Source organism: Catharus ustulatus, chromosome 5 (assembly GCF_009819885.2).
Source record: "Catharus ustulatus isolate bCatUst1 chromosome 5, bCatUst1.pri.v2, whole genome shotgun sequence".
NCBI classification, from domain to species: Eukaryota; Metazoa; Chordata; class Aves; order Passeriformes; family Turdidae; genus Catharus; species Catharus ustulatus.
The window spans coordinates 75,970,035-75,992,120 of record NC_046225.1 but is presented as its reverse complement, the minus strand read 5'-3'; the positions used below and the strand labels follow the sequence as shown (position 1 = coordinate 75,992,120).

Genomic DNA, 22,086 nt, shown 5'->3' with positions numbered 1-22,086 from the left:
TGCTGAGCCCCGGCCAGCAGCTGGGATTTGGGAGGTCAGGGGTGAGCTGCCTTTCATTTGGGGTGGCTTTGGGGGGGATTTAGGGGCTCAGCCCCGCTGCTGGCCCCCGGCTCTGCTCACAGCCAGGGTAACCAAACCCTGCAGCGGTTTTGGCTCCTGTGTGACCCAGCCCAGCCCAGCCCAGCCCGGGCACAAAGGGCACAGTGTGTCCCCAGCGCGGGGAGGGGGCTGGGGAGGGTCCCCCGGGGGGCTGGGGTCACTCAGGCGGGCGGTGTCACCCCAAAGCATTGCCCTTGTGCCCCAAACTGCTCCTGGGGCCATCTCGGGGCTTTGTGCTGCATTTTTTAGGGATTTCAGCCACGGAGGCACCTGCAGAGCTGCTGCTGCAGCCTCACCCCCCTGCTCAGGGGGATGGAAAAGCAGGAAAAGGATGGAAAAGTAGGAAAAGGAGGAAAGGCCCTACACGGGTTTTGCTGCAGCAGGCAGGGTGGGAACTTGTGGAATTTGGGGGATTCAGAGCTGCCTGGAGGGACACCCCGGGTTTGGAGGATTTTTGGGCTGATGTGATTCCCAGCAGGGAGAACAGAATCCCTGGGATTGAGGAGGGGATGGAGGAGAGGGGGGATCATTTCAGGGCTCATCCCCAGCCCTGCCCAGGAGGCAGCGCTGCCCAAATCCCGTGGGGACACACGAATCCACCGGGACACACCTGCCCAGGTGAGCTGGGAGCTCCTGGAATTAGGAGAGCTCTGGAGAGCTCCAAACTCCTTCGTTTTTAACACCCTTCTGTATTTGCCCTACTCCAGCCTCTGGCAAAGCGGGGACGCGGATTTTTAATTAAAAATGAGCAGCCAAGGGGTCGGGCAGAGGCTCCAGCCCCGCTCCATCCCCTCCCCACATCCCGCTGCTCCTCCAGAGCCATTCCCGGCTCCCCGCTCGGTTCCCCGGTCTCGGCACGCCCTCAGCTGGTGACTGGAAATGTCGGGAAAGGGAAATAAAATCTTCTGTGATATTTGGCATCGCGCAGAACCCACCGGGGCACGGACTGGCTCCCCGGGGAGGGAACGACGGCATCCCGGGAATGTTGGTATGTATAGAATCCTGGTACCCAGAGAATCCTGGAACCAGAGAATCCTGGATCCCAGAGAATCCTGGATCCCAGAGAATCCTGGAACCAGAGAATCCTGGAACCAGAGAATCCTGGATCCCAGAGAATCCTGGAACCAGAGAATCCTGGATCCCAGAGAATCCTGGAACCAGAGAATCCTGGAGCCCAGAGAATCCTGGATCCCAGAAAATCCTGGAACACTGAGAGTCCTGGTACCCAGAGAATCCTGGAACCCAGAGAATCCTGCAACCAGAGAATCCTGGAACCCAGAGAGTCCTGGAACCAGAGAATGCTGGAATCCAGAGAGTCCTGGAACCAGAGAATCCTGGAACACAGAGAATCCCGGAACCCAGAGAATCCTGGAACACAGAGAATCCTGGAACCAGAGAATCCTGGAACCAGAGAATCCTGGATGATCCCAGAGAATGCTGGTACCCAGAGAATCCTGGAACCCAGAGAATCCTGGAACCCAGAGTGCCCTGGAACCAGAGAATCCTGGATCCCAAAGACTCCTGGAACCCAGAGAATCCTGGAACCCAGAGTGCCCTGGAACCAGAGAATCCTGGATCCCAAAGACTCCTGGAACCCAGAGAATCCTGGAACCAGAGAATCCTGGAACCCAGAGAATCCTGGATCCCAAAGAATCCTGGATCCCAAAGAATCCTGGATCCCAAAGAATCCTGGAGCCCTGAGTGATGCTGGTACCCAGAGAATCCTGGAACCAGAGAATCCTGGAGCCCTGAGTGATGCTGGCACCCAGGTGATTTTGGTACCCAGACACGCTTCTACCCAGGGCAAGTTGGCACCCAGGGGATTTTGGCACCTGGAGGATGTTGGTACCCAAAGATGCTGGTACCCAGGGGATGCTGGTACCCAAAAAATGTTGGTACATGGGAGATGTTGGTACCCAGGGTGATGCAGATACCCAGAGGATGTTGGTACCTGGTGGACTTTGGTATCCAGGTGATATTTGTACCCAGGGCATGTTGGTACCTGGTGGATGTTGGCACTCAGGGGATGCTGGTACCCAGGGATCCCAGAGCAATCCCAACACCAAACAGAGAAATGGGGACATTGAGGGGACAAAACCCCAAAAATGAAACCTGGGGACGGCCTCAGTGTGATCAGCTCCTCCCTGGAACTGTGAGCATGAGATTTAACAGGGAAATTGGGGTGGGAAATCACATCCATGGTGTTTGTGCTTGGGATGTCCTGGGGTGTGCAGCCTCCCCTTGGAGCAGATGTGGAGCTTCCTCAGGGGGCTCCACCATGGATTTTTGCTCCTGCTTCTTGTGGGGAGAGAGAAATGAGGCTGGAAAATGATCCAGGGCCCGGCACAAGGGACATGGATCTGTCACAGCAGGGTCAGAGGAGGTCCTGGAGCTGCTGCAGGGCTGGAGCCAGGCTGGGAGAGCTGGGAATGTTCCCCTGGAGAAGGGAAAATGCCAGGGAATGCTCAGAGTCCCTGCAGGGGCTCCAGGAGAGCTGGAATTGGGGACAAGGGCTGGAGGGACAGGACACAGGGAATGGCTTCACTGGGAAAGGAGAGATTGGGAAGCTCTCAGGTGAGACCCAGACCCCAAAAGAATATTCCTGCCCAGGAGGGGATGGGAAAAACCCACAGGATGAGGAGAGGGGGCAGATTTCAGCAGCAATTCCCAGCCCACAGAAACCCCAGCAGGAACCAAATCCCAGAACAACATTCCCATTCCTGCTGGAGCAGCAGAGGGATTTTTGCTGATGAAAGTTTCCCAGGCAGGGAGGAAAGCTGAAAGCAGGGAGCAGGGCTGGCTGGGGAGTTGGGATTTAGGAGCTTTCCAGGATTAAATGAACACAGAATTAATGAAAGGGCTCAGAGAGGGCAGGACACGACTCCAGGAGGGAATTCTGGTGAACCCAGCTTAACTCAGGATCCTCCTCCCACCCTGACAGGAATTCACCCACCCTTAAAGACAGCAGAAACCCCAGAGCAAACTTTAAAATTGATAATTTTAATGATTGGACAGCCAGGGCAACAAAATCTGAGCTGCAGGGCTGGGTGGAGGGGGCACAGAGGGGCACTGGGCATTTCCAGGGTGGGGCTTCAAAGTAATTTTCTGCATCAGCTTTCCAGAAGAAAACCTCTGTGTGTCTGTGCCTCCTGGAATCTGATGGAAAAGTGACAAAAAACCTCCATAAATGATTAAAAGGAAGGGGCAGAAGCCCCAAAGCAAGGCTTGGACCCAAAACCTGCCACAGGAGCAGGGCAGGAACTCAGGTTTCCCTGAGCTGGTGGCCCCAGGTAGGCCCCCAAAATTCCCCAAATTCCCGATTTCTCCAAGGCCAGCTCCCTCTCCTGGCGATTCCTGCTCTTGCTGCACCTTTACCCAGGATTCAGACAGGAGTGGGAGCCCCTGGTGAGCAGGGCACAGAGCTGGGGGGCTCTGAGGGGACATTGCCACCAGCCCAGCCCCAGGGGTGGCTCCTTGGGGACCTGGAGCTGCGGGGCAGAGGGGACAGAATGGGGACAGAACAGGGACAGCACGGGGACACAGCTCACACACACTGTTGGTGGCTTCTTTGGGGCTGGCAGACACCCCTGGGCTGCCACAAACTCCTGTGCAGGGCACTGGGAACCTTCCAGGGCCATTCCTGTGCTCCCAAACCCCCAGAACTGAGGGATTTGGGATTCCAGCTCCTGCCAGGAACCTTCCAGAGCCATTCCTGTGCTCCCAAACCCCCAGAACTGAGGGATTTGGGATTCCAGCTCCTGCCAGGAACCTTCCAGAGCCATTCCTGTGCTCCCAAACCCCCAGAACTGAGGGATTTGGGATTCCAGCTCCTGCCAGGAACCTTCCAGAGCCATTCCTGTGCTCCCAAACCCCCAGAACTGAGGGATTTGGGATTCCAGCTCCTGCCAGGAACCTTCCAGAGCCATTGCTCTGCTCCCAAACCCCCAGAACTGAGGGATTTGGGATTCCAGCTCCTGCCAGGAACCTTCCAGAGCCATTGCTCTGCTCCCAAACCCCCAGAACTGAGGGATTTGGGATTCCAGCTCCTGCCAGGAGCCTTCCAGGGCCATTCCTGTGCTCCCAAACCCCCAGAACTGAGGGATTTGGGATTCCAGCTCCTGCCAGGAACCTTCCAGGGCCATTCCCCTGCTCCCAAACCCCCAGAACTGAGGGATTTGGGATTCCAGCTCCTGCCAGGAGCTGCTGCCCAACCCCAAAAGGCCACCAGGGGTGTTTAGAAGGCACACAGAGGTGTCTCAAAACTTCCCAATTTAAACAAAGTGCTGCTGGAGGCTCCAGGGAAAGGCTGAGCTGGAAGCAAAGCAAAGCTCAGATGTCATAGAAATCCACGTGAGCTCCAGAGGGAAAGGAATCCTCCTGCAGGAGCTGCAGCAGCTTCTGGGCTGACACAGAGCTGTTGATGAGCTGCCCCTGCTCCTGCATTCTCTGGAATTTCTGGCGCATGCCGAGGTCTCCAGTCCTGGTCCGGGCCAGGAGCTGCATGTCTGTGTCCAGAGGCCCTGGGAACAGAAAAAAAATCACCAAAAAATCACTCAAGGAGAAAAAATAATCCAGGGTTCGTTTTCACCTCTGGAGGCAGGCTGGGAATGTTCCCCTGGAGAAGGGAAAATGCCAGGGAATGCTCAGAGTCCCTGCAGGGGCTCCAGGAGAGCTGGAGAGGGACTGGGGACAAGGGCTGGAGGGACAGGACACAGGGAATGGCTTCGCTGGGAAAGGGGAGATTGGGCTGGGATGTGGGCAAGGAATTCCTGCCTGGGAGGGTGGGGAGGGGCTGGGCTGGAATTCCCAGAGCAGCTGGGGCTGCCCCTGGATCCCTGCAGTGTCCAAGGCCAGGTTGGACACTGGGGACAGTGGGAGGTGTCCCATGGCAGGGAAGGGATGGGATGGGATGGGATTTTGGGATGGGATGGGATGGGATGGGATGGGATGGGATGGGATGGGATCCATAGGATGGGATCCATGGCATGGGATGGGATGGGATCCATGGGATGGGATTTAAAGTCCCTTCCCATCCAGCCCAGCCTGGAATTCCACAATCCTGACAGAAAAGCTGAGAGCCAGAGTTTTGAGTCCAGCTGCTCCTTCCAACACAGGGAAAAATTAAAATACATATTTTTAAAAAGGATCCAGGATCCCACTTGTGCTGCTCAGGAACAGGGCTGGGCTGCAGGAACCCCCATTCCCAACAGGAATAAGCAGCAGGGATCTGCTCCCCTCACCTGGGGCATAGCTGAGCACACGGAGGCCGGGCTCCTCCACTGCCAGCACCCTGAACATCATGTCCCGAGCAGCCTTGGCAGCACAGTACAGAGCCCAGCTGGGGAAGGGCTCCCTGGCACACAGGGAGGAGATGTTCACCACAGTCCTGCTGCAGCCAGGCCGTGCCCCAAAGGCCCTCAGGGCCGTGGAGGTGAGGCACAGAGCAGAGCTGATGTTGAAGGAGAAGTAGGTGTTGATCTCCTGCAGGTCGCTGAGGTCCTGGAAGGATTTGGAGATGTCGCCCAAGGAGCCTGGGAATCACAAATGTGGAGTGGTTTGGGGTGGGTGGGATCTTAAAGAATGTCCAGTTCTCCCCTGCCATGGAAGGGACAGCTCCCATTGTCCCAGGGCGCTCCAAGCCCTGTCCAGGCTGGCCTGGGACACTTCCAGAAAGTGGGAAAAGGAGTTTTTACCACACTACAGATGCCTTTGGCTCCCACATTCCACACCCAACCCTTCCAGAGCTTTGTCAGGTCCCACAGCAGCCTGAGAGCCCAGCCCAGCCCATTTCAGGTCACACTGACCCAGGGGACAGTGACCTGCCACCCCCTGCCAACACAAACAGCTCCCAGCCTGCAGCACAATGTCCCCAAGGGCCACCACGGGCCCTGCTGCAGCTCCTGTGCCAGCAGAGCCCCAAATCCTGGAGCACCCGCTCCCTATGGGAACCCAGGGGGGGTTTTGGCCATCATGGGTAAAAAGGGCATGGAAGGAAAAAAAGGCACGAGGAAGGATCCACAGGGTGGGGCTGGAAGTTCGTCTGAAGGTTTGGATTTGGGGAGGTGTGAAAGTTTGGATTTGGGGAGCTCTGAAGGTTTGGATTTGGGGAGGTGTGAAAGTTTGGATTTGGGGAGCTCTGAAGGTTTGGATTTGGGGAGGTCTGCAGGTTTGGATTTGGGGAGCAGGGGGATAAGAAGGTGCAGGAAGGGAACCAACAGTTCCTACAGCACAGAAAATCCTCGAGAGCAGCAAAGCACTGCCATGGACCCGCCCCCAATTAATTCCAATAATAATAATAATAATAATAATAATAATAATAATAATAATAATAATAATATAATATGATAATAATGATAATGATAATAATAATGATAATAATAATAATGATAATAATAATGATAATAATAATAATGATAATAATAATATGACGATAATAATAATAATAATAATATGACAATAATAATAATAATAATAAACCAACAGCCAGACAGGGTGAAATCCCCGCAGCTCCTTCACTCTTTTGGGATATTTGCTGGCACCCCAAGCCCGAAATGAATCCCGGAGCGAGCGGGGCTGAGCCGGCTGTCCCTGGGGACCGAGGCCAGCGGCTCGGGGAGGGGACAGGCGGGGACATCCCAGCTCTTACCGGCGTTGTTGATCAGGAGGAGGCGGCCGAAGGACGAGTCCTGCAGCAGCTCCCGCAGGGCAGCGCTCGCCCTCCGCATCCCCTCCTCGGAGCCCAGGTCAGCGGGCACGCACTGCACCCGCAGCCCGGGGCCACCCCCGGTGCCATTCCCGGTGCCATTCCCGGTGTCACTCCCGGTGTCACTCCCGGTGGCCCCGGAGCGCAGCTCGCTCGCCAGCTCGCCCAGCGCATCCTCGGAACGCGCCAGCAGCAGCAGCACCGAGCCGGGCCCGAGCTGCGGGGCCAGGAGCCGAGCCAGGCTGCGGCCGAAGCCGCGGGAAGCGCCGGTCACCACGCAGGCGGTGCCGGCCCACGGTCCCGGTCCCTGTCCCTGTCCCTGTCCCGATCCCGATCCCGGTCCCGGCTCCATCCCGGAACCCAGCGCAGGGGGCGTGGGAACGCGCCTGCCCACGTGACCCGCCCCATTCATGCCCCCGCGGTTTGTGAATGGCGGCTCCGAGCGCGCGGGCGGCGCCGCCGCTTCTGATTGGTCAGCGCTGAGGGGCGCGGGGGGGGCGTGGTCGGAGCGGGGCGCCCCCTTGCGGCCGCCGTGAGGGGATGCGGCCTGCGTGAGGGAGCGGGACCGGGAACGGGAAAAGGAACGGGAATGGGAACGGGAACGGGAAAAGGAGCAGGAATGGGAACGGGACCGGGAAAAGGAACCGGAATGGGACTGGGAAAAAGAGCAGGAACGGCACCGGGATCGGAGGCAGCAGCAGGATGGGGAGCAGGCCCGCTAATGTGGCTGTGCCCCCCCTGCCCGCAGCGCGGCCGCCCTTGGCCTTTCCCCCGTTACGTTCGTTTCAATGCACTTTTCAATATATCTTAAATCTTAAAAAAAAAATAAAATTCTTACTCCTTTTAAAAAATATGTATTTTATTTTTTATTTAAAAATATGTATTTTATTTTTTATTTTAAAATATGTATTTTATTTTTTATTTTAAAAATATGTATTTTATTTTTTATTTTTAAATATGTATTTTATTTTTTATTTTAAAATATGTATTTTATTTTTTATTTTTAAATATGTATTTAATTTTTTTCCCCCACTGATGTAAATTCTCTGTCCCTCCTGCAGGACCTTCCCTCCCCTTTTCCCTCTGCAATCCCGAATTTTGGCACCGGTGCTTTGCTATGGCATAAAACCCCTCTCTGATCACAAAAAGCCCTGAAATCCTTTTTTAAAAATTAAATATCTCTGTGCAGAAGGGGCAGACAGCTTTGCAGGAGGTTTTTTCCAGGGAATACCTGGTTGGTAAGGAAGGAGCTGGCAGCAGGGGTTGGGTTCCCAGCTGTTCAGTGCGAGCCCAGATGGTTTCAGGCAGGTAATGGAAAAGGATTTCACTCCATTAATCAGCCACAGGCACTCTAGTAAAGCATTAAAAATTCATGGCATGGCAAAAACCCAACAGCACTATTTGTTTTGTTAAAGCAAATCTTACACATTCGGCGAAATTAAGATCATCAGCAAAAAAAAAAAAAAGAAAAAAAAAAGACAGCAAATGTGTATTTTTTTCACAAGTAGCTTCTTGATGGCAGAACTTGATTCAGTCACTGCCAGTTCTCCCCTTCCCAGTTTGGCAGCTCCAGATCCTGCATCCATCAGGATTTCCTGCATCCATCAGGATTTCTGCATCCATCAGGATTTACTGCATCCATCAGGATTCCTGCATCCATCAGGATTTACTGCATCCATCAGGATTCCTACATCCATCAGAATTTCCTGCATCCATCAGGATTTACTGCATCCATCAGGATTCCTGCATCCCTCAGAATTTCCTGCATCCATCAGGATTCCTGCATCCATCAGGATTTACTGCATCCATCAGGATTCCTGCATCCATCAGGATTCCTGCATCCATCAGGATTGCAACATCCATCAGGATTTCCTGCATCCATCAGGATTCCTGCATCCATCAGGATTCCTGCATCCATCAGGATTGCAACATCCATCAGGATTCCTGCATCCATCAGTGTTCCTGCATCCATCAGGATTCCTGCATCCATCAGGATTTCCTGCATCCATCAGGATTGCTACATCCATCAGGATTCCTGCATCCATCAGGATTCCTGCATCCCTCAGGATTCCTGCATCCCTCAGGATTCCTGCATCCATCAGGATTTCCTGCATCCACCAGGGTTCCTACATCCATCAGGATTGCAACATCCATCAGGATTTCTGCATCCATCAGTGGCAGCTCCAGATCCTGCATCCATCAGGATTTCCTGCATCCATCAGGATTGCTACATCCATCAGGATTCCCTGTATCCATCAGGATTCCTGCATCCATCAGGATTTCCTGCATCCCTCAGGATTTCCTGCATCCATCAGGATTCCTGCATCCATCAGGATTTACTGCATCCATCAGGATTCCTGCATCCCTCAGGATTTACTGCATCCATCAGGATTCCTGCATCCATCAGGATTCCTTCATCCATCACGATTCCTGCATCCATCAGGATTCCTGAATCCATCAGGATTCCTACATCCATCAGGATTCCTGCATCCATCAGGATTTACTGCATCCATCAGGGTTCCTGCATCCATCAGGATTTCCTGCATCCATCAGGATTCCTGCGTCCATCAGGATTTCCTGCATCCATCAGGATTCCTGCATCCATCAGGATTCCTGCATCCACCAGGGTTCCTACATCCATCAGGATTTATTGCATCCATCAGGATTCCTGAATCCATCAGGATTTCCTATATCCATCAGGATTGCAACATCCATACGGATCCCTGCATCCATCAGGATTTCCACATCCATCAGGATTCCTGCATCCATCAGGATTCCTGCCCTGCTTCCCAGCAGGGAATGGCCAGCGTTTTCTGGATTCCTTTTGGCACTCAGCTCTTCCATCAGGAGATTCCTGATCCCTGCAAGGCTGGAATTACCTTGGGATGTACAGTAATTTCACGATTATAAACCACACTGAGAATAAACCGCACTTCCACATCATCCCTGGAGCTCCGGAGGGAAACTGCACCTTGTACAGGAGCACTGCTCCAACTGAGCCACATCTGTCACTGCAGGAGGATGCAGCCACCATGGAATGGGACTGCTGCCAACACCCTGCCTGACGGGTGTCAGGCTGTACTCTGACTGTGTCAGGGTTTGGGGTTTGTTCTTTGTAGTGCTGTATTTCTATTTTAATTTCCCTAGTAAAGAACTGTTATTCCTAATTCCCATATCTTTGCCTGAGAGCCCCTTGATTTCAAAATTACAATAATTTGGAGGGAGGGGGTTTACATTCTCCATTTCAAAGAGAGGGTCCTGCCTTTCTCAGCAGACACCTGTCCTCCAAACTAAAACAGCAACTTTTCATTCTTTGTCCATATATCAGCCACACCTGATTATAAGCTGCACTTCAGGTTCAGACCAAAATTTTAGTCCAAATGATGCAGCTTATAATTGTGAAATTGCTGTACTCCTGCTAATGGCAGGGTTTTCAGGGCACTTCCAACCCAAACCATTCTGTGCTTCCAAGCAGGAGGGAGGATTTTGTTTTTAGCTGCTAAAAGTTGCTCCTGCTAAATTAAATTTTAAATCAGTGGTGAGCAAATGAGCCCAAGAGCTGGAGCTGGAGAGCAGAGAAATCATCATGGAATCCCAGAATTTGGGTTGGAAGGGATGTTAAAGATCATCCCATCCCTGCCATGGACACTGTCCCAGGGGGATCCAGCCTGGCCTGGGGCACTGCCAGGGATCCAGGGGCAGCCCCAGCTGGATCCTGCAGCTGGGATGAGCCCAGATTTAAGCCTGGCTTGGCCTCGTGCCCGCCTGTCCCTGCTGGAACCCCCTGGAAAATCCAGCAGGGAGAGGGGAAGTGGGAGAGGAGGAAGAAAAGCCAGGAGATGTTGCAGGAGTTCACCAAACCAGTGCACAAAATGCAACCCCCAAATAAACACAACGAGCAAGAGGTTGTTAAAAACAACAAAAAAGGAAATAAATTCTGATCGTGGTGTTGCTCCAGGGATTTGGGGAGTCATGGACAGAGGCTGATTGTTGAATCAGAAAAGAATTTGCACACGAGGTTTCTCCAGCTCCCTGACCCATCACATTGATTTTTTTAGGAAGTTTTGGCTCACTGGGGAAGTTCTGGAGGCCTGGACATCACTGTGAGTCAGTAATTAAAAGGGGGAGATTTTAAAGCATTACCAGGCTGTTGTCAGCTCCATAAAACCCAATTCTATGGAGCTTCATGAGGAGGAAATTAAAGGAAAATAAAAGGGTTAATGGGAATCGAATCTGTCAGGCAAAGCCAATCTCAGTTTTTAGGATTATGAGCTGGGCAGAGCCACCTTTGCTTGCCTTGCCCGATGATTTGATGAATAAATCCCAACAATACCCATTCCGTGGCTGGGGAGAAGGAAGAAATAAATAAACTTCTTGTGGACAGGCTCTCAAAGGGGACAAAGTTAAACAATAAAGGACAAATCCCAGGCAGGCGCCGGCAGTGAATATTCATGGCAAGGTGACAAATGCCTGGGGACAAAGAGTGGAGCTCTCCTTAGGGAATGGGACATTCTATTCCGTGCTGAGGGAGCTGGAGGTGGTGATGGGGTGACCAGCAGGGCTGGTGGCCACACAGCAGCGGGGAGGAGCGGATGGATGGGTGGGGTTCCATTTGGGTTTTGCTTTTGGGGACCGTTTGATTTCTGTTCCTTGTGTCAGGAAAATGAATCCACAAACACCAGAGGTTGATGTCCAAAAAAAGGAGCCAGAGGAGTCCTTTTGGTTTATGTGGATAAAGGGAGAGACCATGGGGCATCTCTCAGATTTTTGGAGGCTCAGCCTCCTTTTTATCCCAATTTCCCTCTCTCCTTCCCCATGGCTTTGAGAGGCACAGACTTCCCAAACACTGATACCTGAGCTTCCCCTCTCATGCACAACCCTCCCTTTTCATTTCTAATTCTTATGGAATTCATGGTTTTACCCCATTGCTTCTTTCATCGGGCTGGGAAAGCTGGGAGTGTTCACCTGGAGAGGAGAAGGATCAGGGAAAATTTACTTCAGCCTTCCAGTGCTAAAAGGGGTTAGAGAACAGAGGGAGAGCGACTTTTTATACAGGCACAGGGTGGTAGGATGAGGGAAATGGTTTAAATTAAACCAGGAGAGATTTATGATGGGATATTGGGAAAGAATTCCTGCCTGGGAGGGTGGGGAGGGGCTGGGCTGGAATTCCCAGATTTGCTGGGGCTGCCCCTGGATCCCTGCAGTGTCCAAGGTCAGGTTGTGACAGTGGGAATGTCCCTGCCATGGATGGGATGGGATGGGATGGGATGGGATGGGATACAGGGATGGGATACAGGGATGGGATACAGGGATGGGATACAGGGATGGGATACAGGGATGGGATACAGGGATGGGATACAGGGATGGGATACAGGGATGGGATACAGGGATGGGATACAGGGATGGGATACAGGGATGGGATACAGGGATGGGATACAGGGATGGGATACAGGGATGGGATACAGGGATGGGATACAGGGATGGGATACAGGGATGGGATACAGGGATGGGATGGGATGGGATGGATGGGATGGGATGGGATGGATGGGATGGGATGGGATGGGATGGGATGGGATGGGATGGGATGGGATGGGATGGGATGGGATGGGATGGGATGGGATGGGATGGGATGGGATGGGATGGGATGGGATGGGATGGGATGGGATGGGATGGGATGGGATGGGATGGGATGGGATGGGATGGGATGGGATGGGATGGGATGGGATGGGATGGGATGGGATGGGATGGGATGGGATGGGATGGGATGGGATGGGATGGGATGGGATGGGATGGGATGGGATGGGATGGGATGGGATGGGATGGGATGGGATGGGATGGGATGGGATGGGATGGGATGGGATGGGATGGGATGGGATGGGATGGGATGGGATGGGATGGGATGGGATGGGATGGGATGGGATGGGATGGGATGGGATGGGATGGGATGGGATGGGATGGGATGGGATGGGATGGGATGGGATGGGATGGGATGGGATGGGATGGGATGGGATGGGATGGGATGGGATGGGATGGGATGGGATGGGATGGGATGGGATGGGATGGGATGGGATGGGATGGGATGGGATGGGATGGGATGGGATGGGATGGGATGGGATGGGATGGGATGGATGGGATGGGATGGGATGGGATGGGATGGGATGGGATGGGATGGGATGGGATGGGATGGGATGGGATGGGATGGGATGGGATGGGATGGGATGGGATGGGATGGGATGGGATGGGATGGGATGGGATGGGATGGGATGGGATGGGATGGGATGGGATGGGATGGGATGGGATGGGATGGGATGGGATGGGATGGGATGGGATGGGATGGGATGGGATGGGATGGGATGGGATGGGATGGGATGGGATGGGATGGATGGGATGGGATGGGATGGGATGGGATGGGATGGGATGGGATGGGATGGGATGGGATGGGATGGGATGGGATGGGATGGGATGGGATGGGATGGGATGGGATGGGATGGGATGGGATGGGATGGGATGGGATGGGATGGGATGGGATGGGATGGGATGGGTTTTAATGTCCTTCCCAACCCAAACCATCCACTGATTTTAAATTCCAGTCTCTGTGATTTAAAATTCCCGTCTCTGTGCCCAAGCCCCTTGCACCACAACCTCCTGGGCCGAACCACCTCCTCACATCAAATCCAATTCCTGAAATTTGTGCCAGCACCGGGGGAGCCCCGGAGCGGACCCGGCGCTGGTGGCGGTCACATCCCGTAATTAAACCCAGCACGGATCCTTACCGACCTTGTTTAAACCCGTCTGACACCGCAGGGAGATCCGCTGCCCGCAGCAGCGCTGGCTCAGCAAAACCCCGCTAATTTCAGTGATAACAATCGCTGATAATGAACAATCCCCGTGTCTGCTGGCGGCACCCCCGGAGGTCACTGCTGGGAATTCCTGCAGGGATTGTCCCTGTGATCCCATGGGGGAAATGCTGGGAATTCCTGCAGGGATTGTCCCTGTGATCCCATGGGCACTGCTGGGAATTCCTGCAGGGATTGTCCCTGTGATCCCATGGGGACACTGCTGGGAATTCCTGCAGGGATTGTCCCTGTGATCCCATGGGGAAATGCTGGGAATTCCTGCGGGGATTGTCCCTGTGATCCCATAGAGGAAAACTGGGAATTCCTGCAGGGATTGTCCCTGTGATCCCATGGGGACACTGCTAGGAATTCCTGCAGGGATTGTCCCTGTGATCCCATGGGGACACTGCTGGGAATTCCTGCAGGGATTGTCCCTGTGATCCCATGGGGCACTGCTGGGAATTCCTGCAGGGATTGTCCCTGTGATCCCATGGGACATTGCTGGGAATTCCTGCAGGGATTGTCCCTGTGATCCCATGGGGGAAATGCTGGGAATTCCTGCAGGGATTGTCCCTGTGATCCCATGGGACATTGCTGGGAATTCCTGCGGGGATTGTCCCTGTGATCCCATGGGAAAATGCTGGGAATTCCTGCAGGGATTGTCCCTGTGATCCTGTGAGGGAAAGCTGGGAATTCCTGCGGGGATTGTCCCTGTGATCCCATGGGGGAAATGCTGGGAATTCCTGCAGGGATTGTCCCTGTGATCCTGTGAGGGAAAGCTGGGAATTCCTGCAGGGATTGTCCCTGTGATCCCATGGGGGAAATGCTGGGAATTCCTGCAGGGATTGTCCCTGTGATCCCATGGGGGAAATGCTGGGAATTCCTGCAGGGATTGTCCCTGTGATCCCATGGGGGAAATGCTGGGAATTCCTGCAGGGATTGTCCCTGTGATCCCATGGGGCACTGCTGGGAATTCCTGCAGGGATTGTCCCTGTGATCCCATGGGGCATTGCTGGGAATTCCTGCGGGGATTGTCCCTGTGATCCTGTGGGGGAAATGCTGGGAATTCCTGCAGGGATTGTCCCTGTGATCCCATGGGGAAATGCTGGGAATTCCAGGAGGGGACACCGGGGGGATTTGGGATCTGGGAACAGGGACAGGACACAGGGAACAGCTCAGGGTGGGAATTGGGGAGTTTTTCCATGGAAAGGGGGGTCAGAGATTGGCAGTGCCCAGGAATCCCCATCCCTGAGGGATTTCCAAGCCCTGTGGATGTGTCCCTTGGGGACAGGGGTGGCACTGCTGTAGGACTCTGATCTTTGAGCTCTTTTCCAGCCTCAGTGGCTCTGAGTTTTCAGCAGGCTCTGCTCACTCCTCCTGCATTTACCCAGTCATGGTTTGTTTTGGGGAGCTCTTTTATCCCCTTTTCATTTCATTAAGTGACAACAGAGGTGTCCTGCCCTTGGCAGGGAGGTTGGAACGAGATGATCTTTATGGTTCCTTCAACCCCAACCATTCCATAATTCCACATTATTTAATTTATAATTCCGCATTATTTAGTTTATAATTCTGCATTATTTAATTAATAATTCCATATTATTTAATTAATAATTCCACATTATTTAATTCATTCCACATTATTTAGTTTATAATTCCACATTATTTGATTAATAATTCCACGTTATTTAATTAATAATTCCGCGTTATTTAATTAATAATTCCATATTATTCAATTAATAATTCCACACTATTTAATTTATAATTCCACACTATTTAATTTATAATTCTGCATTATTTAATTAATAATTCCGCATTATTTAATTAATAATTCTGTATTATTTAATTTATAATTCCACACTATTTAGTTTATAATTCCACATTATTTAATTAATAATTCCACGTTATTTAATTAATAATTCCACGTTATTTAATTAATAATTCCTCATTATTTAATTAATAATTCCTCATTATTTAATTTATAATTCCGCATTATTTAATCAATAATTCCACGTTATTTAATTTATAATTCCGCATTATTTAATTAATAATTCCATGTTATTTAATTAATAATTCCACACTATTTAATTAATAATTCCACATTATTTAATTAATAATTCCACACTATTTAATTAATAATTCCGCATTATTTAATGAATAATTCCGTGTCATTTAATTAATAATTCAGCATTATTTAATTAATAATTCTGCATGATTTAATTTATAATTCCACATTATTTAGTTTATAATTCCACATTATTTAATCAATAATTCCACGTTATTTAATTTATAATTCCGCATTATTTAATTAATAATTCCACATTGTTTAATTAATAATTCCGCACTATTTAATTAATAATCCCACATTATTTAAACCAGCGCCTTCACAAGCAGCAGCGAGGGAGGCCCCAGATGTGCTCACACAACTGGAATATTTGATTTTATTTTCTCCCAGCAGGTGGAACAGCCAAAGCAAAGGCAGGAGCCCTCGGTGTGACCGGGATCGCTGTGACATTCCCGAGCCAGGACAGCCCGATAAGGCGCGGCTGGGAACGGGACATCCAGCGCTGTTTTCCCAGCACAGACCGATACCGGAGCACACAGCTGCTCCCAGAGGGAGGCACGGCAGCGAGGAGACCTTGGCACCGGGCTGCTCCTGCTTTGGGAGGAGGATTCGCTGTCCTTGGAGCCGCAGCTGCCGGGGACGGAGCGGGCGGGGGCTGCGGTGGGGCGGGTCCAGCTCGGGGTCTGCAGGAGCTCCTTCTGCCAGGGAGATGTGTGTTAACAAAATATTACAGACCATTCCAGATCATTCCGGACCATTACAGACCATTCCAAACCATTCCAGACCATTCCAAACCATTCCGGACCATCCCAGACCATTACAGACCACTCCAAACCATTACAGACCATTGCAAACCATTCCAGACCATTCCAAAACATTCCAAACCATTACACACCATTCCAAACCATTCCAGACCATTCCAGACCATTACAGACCATTCCAAACTATTACAGACCATTCCAGACCACTCCAAACCATTACAGACCATTAGAAATCATTCCAGACTATTAGAAACTATTCCAGACCATTCCAAACCATTCCAGACCACTCCAAACCATTACAGACCATTCCAGACCATTCCGGACCATTCCAGACCATTCCAAACCATTCCAGACCATTACAGACCATTAGAGACCATTCCAAAACATTCCAAACCATTCCAGACCATTCCGGACCATTACAGACCATTCCAAACCGTCCCAGACCATTCCAAACCATTCCAGACCATTCGAAACCATTCCAAACCATTCCAGACCATTCCAGACCATTCCAAACCATTCCAAACCATTCCAAACCATAACAAACCATTCCAAACCATTCCAAACTGTTACAAACCATTCCGTGTGGGAGAGGAGGGGTGGGAGCAGCTTTGAGATGAGGCTCAATGTCTCAGGTTTGTCACAGAGCGGGGGCTCCTGAAACAGAGCAGAGGGAGTTCCCGGAGTTTGGGTTTATTTCAAACCCTCATTCCTGAAACAGGCAAGGGGGAGTTCCCGAAGTTTGGGTTTATTTCAAATCTTCACTCCCGAAACAGGCAAGGGGGAGTTCCCGAAGTTTGGGGTTTATTCCAAATCCTGAAACAGGCAAGGGGGAGTTCCCGAAGTTTGGGTTTATTCCAAATCCTGAAACAGGCAAGGGGGAGTTCCCGAAGTTTGGGTTTATTTCAAATCTTCACTCCCGAAACAGGCAAGGGGGAGTTCCCGAAGTTTGGGGTTTATTTCAAAGCCTGAAACAGGCAAGGGGGAGTTCCCGAAGTTTGGGTTTATTTCCAACACTGAAACAGGCAAGGGGGAGTTCCCGAAGTTTGGGTTTATTTCAAAGCCTGAAACAGGCAAGGGGGAGTTCCTGAAGTTGGGGTTTATTTCAAACCCTGAAACAGGCAGTGGGAGTTCCCAAACTTTGGGGTTTATTTCAAACCCTGAATCCTGAAACAGGCAAGGGGGAGTTCCCGAAGTTTGGGGTTCATTCCAAGCCACTGGTTTGTCACAGAGCCGGGACACCCAGGCTCCGGGAACAGACGGGTCCGCACGAGCCGGAGTTTCTGTGTTTTGGGGTGAAATGCTGGGTTCAAACTGGGGGCTGTGTCATTCATGGAGGTGTCCGAGCCATGGGGCTGTGTCCTCTCTTGGGAAGGACATGGGGCCGTGTCCCCTTTTGGGAAGGACATGGGGCCGTGTCATTCACAGAGGTGTCTGAGCCATGGGGCCGTGTCCCCTTGAGGGGTACAACCCCATCCCCACCCAATCTCCCGGTGCAGAGCCTCTCCTGCTCCGTCCTTCCCTCCTTGGAGGCCCGGCCCCTGCCGGACTACAACTCCCATGTTACCGCATGGCCCAGCCCCGCTCTTGGACTACATCTCCCGTGATTCCCCGCATGGTCTGGCCCCTCCCGAACTACATCTCCCATGATTCCCCCTGCGGCATGGCCCCTCCCGAACTACATCTCCCATGATTCCAAGCATGGCCCGGCCCCTCCTGAACTATATTTCCCATGATTCCCCGCACAGTCCGGCCCCTCCCGGACTACATCTCCCGTGATTCCTCACACGGCCCAGCCCCTCCCGAGCTACATCTCCCATGTTACCGCGTGGCCCAGCCCCACTCATGGACTACATCTCCCATGATTCCCTGTGCAACCCGACCCCTCCTGAACTACATCTCCCGTGATTCCCCGCATGGTCTGGCTCCTCCCGAACTACATCTCCCGTGATTCCTCACGTGGCCCGGTCCCTCCCGAACCACATCTCCCATAATTCTTTACACTGTTCAGCCCCTCCCGAACTACATCTCCCGTGATTCCTCACGCTGTTCAGCCCCTCCCGAACTACATCTCCCATGAGTCCTAGCACGGTTCGGTCCCTCCCGAACTACATCTCCCGAGATTCCTTATGTTGTTCAGCCCCCTCTCGAACTACATCTCCCATGATTCCTTACACTGTTTGGCTCCTCCCGAACTACATGTCCCGAGGTGCCCCGCCCGGCAGAGCGGAGCCGAGCAGCCCCGGCGGTGCCGCTGCCGCTCCCGGCGCTGTGGGGGCCGTGCCGTGCCGGGCCGGGCCGGGCGGGGCCGCGCAGGTGGAGCGGCCCCATGGAGCGGCCGAAGATGGCGGAGCTGGAGAGCCTGGAGACGGCGGCGGAGCACGAGCGGATCCTGCGGGAGATCGAGAGCACGGACACGGCCTGCATCGGCCCCACGCTGCGGTACGAGCGGGGCTGCGGGGCTGTGCGGGGTGCGCTGCTCCCCGTGTCCTGTCCCCTTTGTGGTGTCCTGTCCCCTTTGCCGTGTGCTGTCCCCGGCACCCCGGGGCTCGTCCCTTTGTTCCCGGTGCTGCCTTGCCCCGCTCCGTCCCCGGTTCTGGGCTGGCTTTGCCCGCTGTGCTTTCATCTCTGATAAGGAATCACCCAATTCCTTATAAATTGGGTTATCTTATCTCAGTTATCCCCATCTAAACCCTGCTGGAGCAGGGCAGCCTCGCTGGGATCATCCATCCATCCTTCCCCGCCCTCCCAGTGATGCGCAAGTTCTCCCAAAAACTTTAAACCCAGCCCAAACCCAGGTGTGTGTCATCCTAAATTGGGGCCGGTGTGGTGAAGAATGGATATTTATTTATTTATTTATTTCCAGCTCGTTGTGAGCACGCTGATGGAGTTAGGGGAATTAAAACGAACGGGGAGCTGCGTTATCTCGGAGCTCAGCTGGGGAATTGGGGTCTAAATTAACACTAAATTAACAGAGCCAGGTGGGGATGGAGCCCCTCCTTCTGTGCCTCCCCTTTCCCAAAATCCTGGGCTGGAGCAGCTCCTGGGGCTGTTTCCAAAGCCAAGCTCAGAGCTGGGGGCTGGCAGTGATGCTGGACAGGGAACAGCCGGAATTTGTGCTCTGGATTCTGCTCAGCATTGCCCATTCCCTCCCCTGCTTGGATTTCTCGCACTTTTCTCCCTGGAGTTTTCCCGTGGAGCTCCTCGAGGTAACTGAGCAGTGGGAGATGCTGGGAATGGGATTTATTATCCTGTGAAAACGGCTTTGGATGGGTGGGAACCAGGGCGAGGAGTGTGGGTGGATTTTTCCCATTGCAGAGGACAAAGTGCAGCAGATATCGTTTCACCATAATAAACTCGGGTTTGATGTGGAGGAGAAACACTCGGAGTGTCCAGGCTGGGAGAGGTTTGGCTTTTATTCATCCCCTGCTGGATGTGAGGATGTTTAATTCTAATTAACGATCAGCAAGGGTGGCAGAGTTAAACTGGAGCAGCTCAGGGTAAACACCAGAGGCAGGAAAAGAGGATGGTGGAAACTTTATTTTTTTTTTTTTCTTAAGAAGGTGACTCATTTCTTGTGGGCATCATGGAATAATTGTGTGTCCAGAGCCAGGCTGGCTTGGATTCCATTCAGGAGCTGCATTGGCAGAGCTCAGCTCTGAGCCCTGCAGTGCCCAGGCTTTTATTGGAGCAGAATTGGGCTTTTATTGGGCTTTTATTGATCCCTTTGGTTTGTACAATCTGGTTTTTATCAGTTCTTGACCCCTTTGGTTTGCAGAATTGAGCTTTTATGGGTTCCTGGTTCCTTTGGTTTGTAGGATTGGGCTTTTTATTGATACAGAGTTGGGCTTTTGCTGGTTCCTTTGGTTTGCACAATCGGGTTTTTATCTGTTCCTGACCTCTCTGGTTTGTAGAATTTGACTTTTATCCGTTCCTTTGGTTTGCAGAATCGTGTTTTTATCGGTTCCTGACCCCTTTGGTTTGCAGAATTGGGTTTTTATTGGTGCAGAACTGGGCTTTTGTTGGTTCTTTTTGTTTGCAGAATTGGGCTTTTATGGGTTCCTGGCTCCTTGGTTTGTAGGATTGGGCTTTTATTGATGCAGAATTGGTCTTTTATTGGTTCCTTTGGTTTGCAAAATCGGGTTTTTATCAGTTTATGACCCATTTAGTGTACAGAATTGGGCTTTCATTGTTTCCTTTAGTTTGTAGAATTGGACTTTTGTCGGTTCTGGACTCCTTGAGTTTGCAAAATTGGGCTTTTATTGGTTCCTTTGGTTTGCAGAATTGGGTTTTTATCAGTCCATGACCCTTTTGGTGTATGGACTCTGTTTTACTGGTGCAGATCTTCTAATTCCATTTTTTTCTGCTCTCATTCCCCATTCTGTCTCCTTACACCTGATTTTACAGAGGGATTTTGGCTCCTCTCGTGGTCTGGGTTTTGAAGGATCCTTTCATTCTGTAGGGTCAGAAAACAAATGTTTTGTACTTAAAGGCAGCTCTTGGCTGGGACACCCAAGTGCTCTCATTTTTATTTTGTTTACTCCAAGTTTGTTGTTCTTTGTATCCTCTTGAGCTGAGTTTTGTGTTTATTTTGTATTGTATATTACAAAAATATTTGTTTTCTGTGGTCAGTGCTGGCTTGTGGTGTTTTAGCTTTTGGGGTTTTTTTAGGGCACCCCATAAAATGGGGGTAAAAGCTCCCCTTGTCCCTACAATATTTAAATTTCAGATCATTTAAGGGCAGTTTTTGCTGCACCCTGAGGATGTTTCTCTGTCCTTCCCTCCCTGAGCTCTGCAGTGTCCTTTAACAGCCGGTGTCACCTCCTGGCTCAGGTTCAGCCCGGATTAAATCACTTTTTAATCCTCTCCTAAACCATCCTGAGAGCCCTTGGGCTGCCCTGGCAGCTCTGGGAAGTTGATGAAGGATTTTTAAACAGTTTTTGATAAATTCAAGAGGTTTTTAATCAGTGTTTGATGAGTTCAAGCAGCCCTGGGAGGTGTGCTCACAACATTTTTGTGTCTGCTTTAAACTCAGCTAAAGTCACATCCTGCTGTAAAATCCTCCTGATTTTCCTGGAGCTGCTTTTCCAGCAGGAATTTTTTTATTTCCCCTGGAGATTCCAGCAGGAATTTTTCCTTTCAGGGATTTCCCTGGGAGCTCAGTGCTCCATATTCTGGATCCTGAATATTTTCTGATTCTCCTGCAGTGCCAGGTGCTGGGAAAGCTCAGAATTTCCAGGTGATTTTTGTGATTCCCTGCCCGAATCTGTGATTTTTTTTGTCCTCTGGGAATGATTTTCAGGTGATTTTTGTGGTTCTGTGACTCTTTTGTCTTCTGGAAATTATTTCCAGGTGATTCTTGTGATTACCTGCCTGAATCTGTGGCTGTTGTGTCACCTGGAAATGATTTCCAGGTGATTTTTGTTATTCCCTGTGCCTTTTGTGTCCCCTGGAAATGATTTCCAGGTGATTCTTGTAATTCCCTGACTGACTTGATGACTTTTTGTCTTCTTCAAACAATTTCCAGGTGATTCTTGTAATTCCCTGCTTGATTCCAGAGGCTTTTGTGTCCCCTGGAAATGATTTTCAGGTGATTTTTGTAATTCCCTGTGCCTCTTGTGTCCCCTG

The 22,086-nt window shown here is 51.4% G+C and overlaps 2 protein-coding genes across 2 annotated transcripts in view; one reads left to right on the top strand and one right to left on the bottom strand.

The window, feature by feature from the left end:
* Positions 1-4,213: 4,213 nt before the first annotated feature.
* SPR (sepiapterin reductase) lies at positions 4,214-7,185 on the bottom strand. Its single transcript, XM_033061349.1, has 3 exons — positions 6,746-7,185; positions 5,340-5,630; positions 4,214-4,619 (listed from the first exon to the last, which is right to left on the bottom strand). The coding sequence occupies exons 1-3, from the start codon at positions 7,152-7,154 to the stop codon at positions 4,429-4,431; spliced, it is 891 nt and encodes a 296-aa protein (XP_032917240.1). The 5' UTR covers positions 7,155-7,185; the 3' UTR covers positions 4,214-4,428.
* Positions 7,186-18,745: 11,560 nt separating this feature from the next.
* EXOC6B (exocyst complex component 6B) overlaps positions 18,746-22,086 on the top strand; it is a 287,927-nt gene continuing 284,586 nt past the window's right edge. Inside the window, 1 exon segment of the mRNA XM_033060798.1 lies at positions 18,746-18,900. Within this exon segment, the coding sequence (XP_032916689.1) occupies positions 18,788-18,900 (113 nt within the window). The 5' untranslated portion in view covers positions 18,746-18,787.

Coding starts and splice junctions, on each gene's coding strand:
- SPR (XM_033061349.1), bottom strand. CDS start 7,154: ATGGAGCCGGGACCGGGATCGGGATCGGGACAGGGACAGGGACAGGGA. Junction 5,631..6,745: donor CCTCCTGATCAACAACGCCG/GTAAGAGCTGGG, acceptor TGTGATTCCCAG/GCTCCTTGGGCGACATCTCC. Junction 4,620..5,339: donor TGTGCTCAGCTATGCCCCAG/GTGAGGGGAGCA, acceptor TTCTGTTCCCAG/GGCCTCTGGACACAGACATG.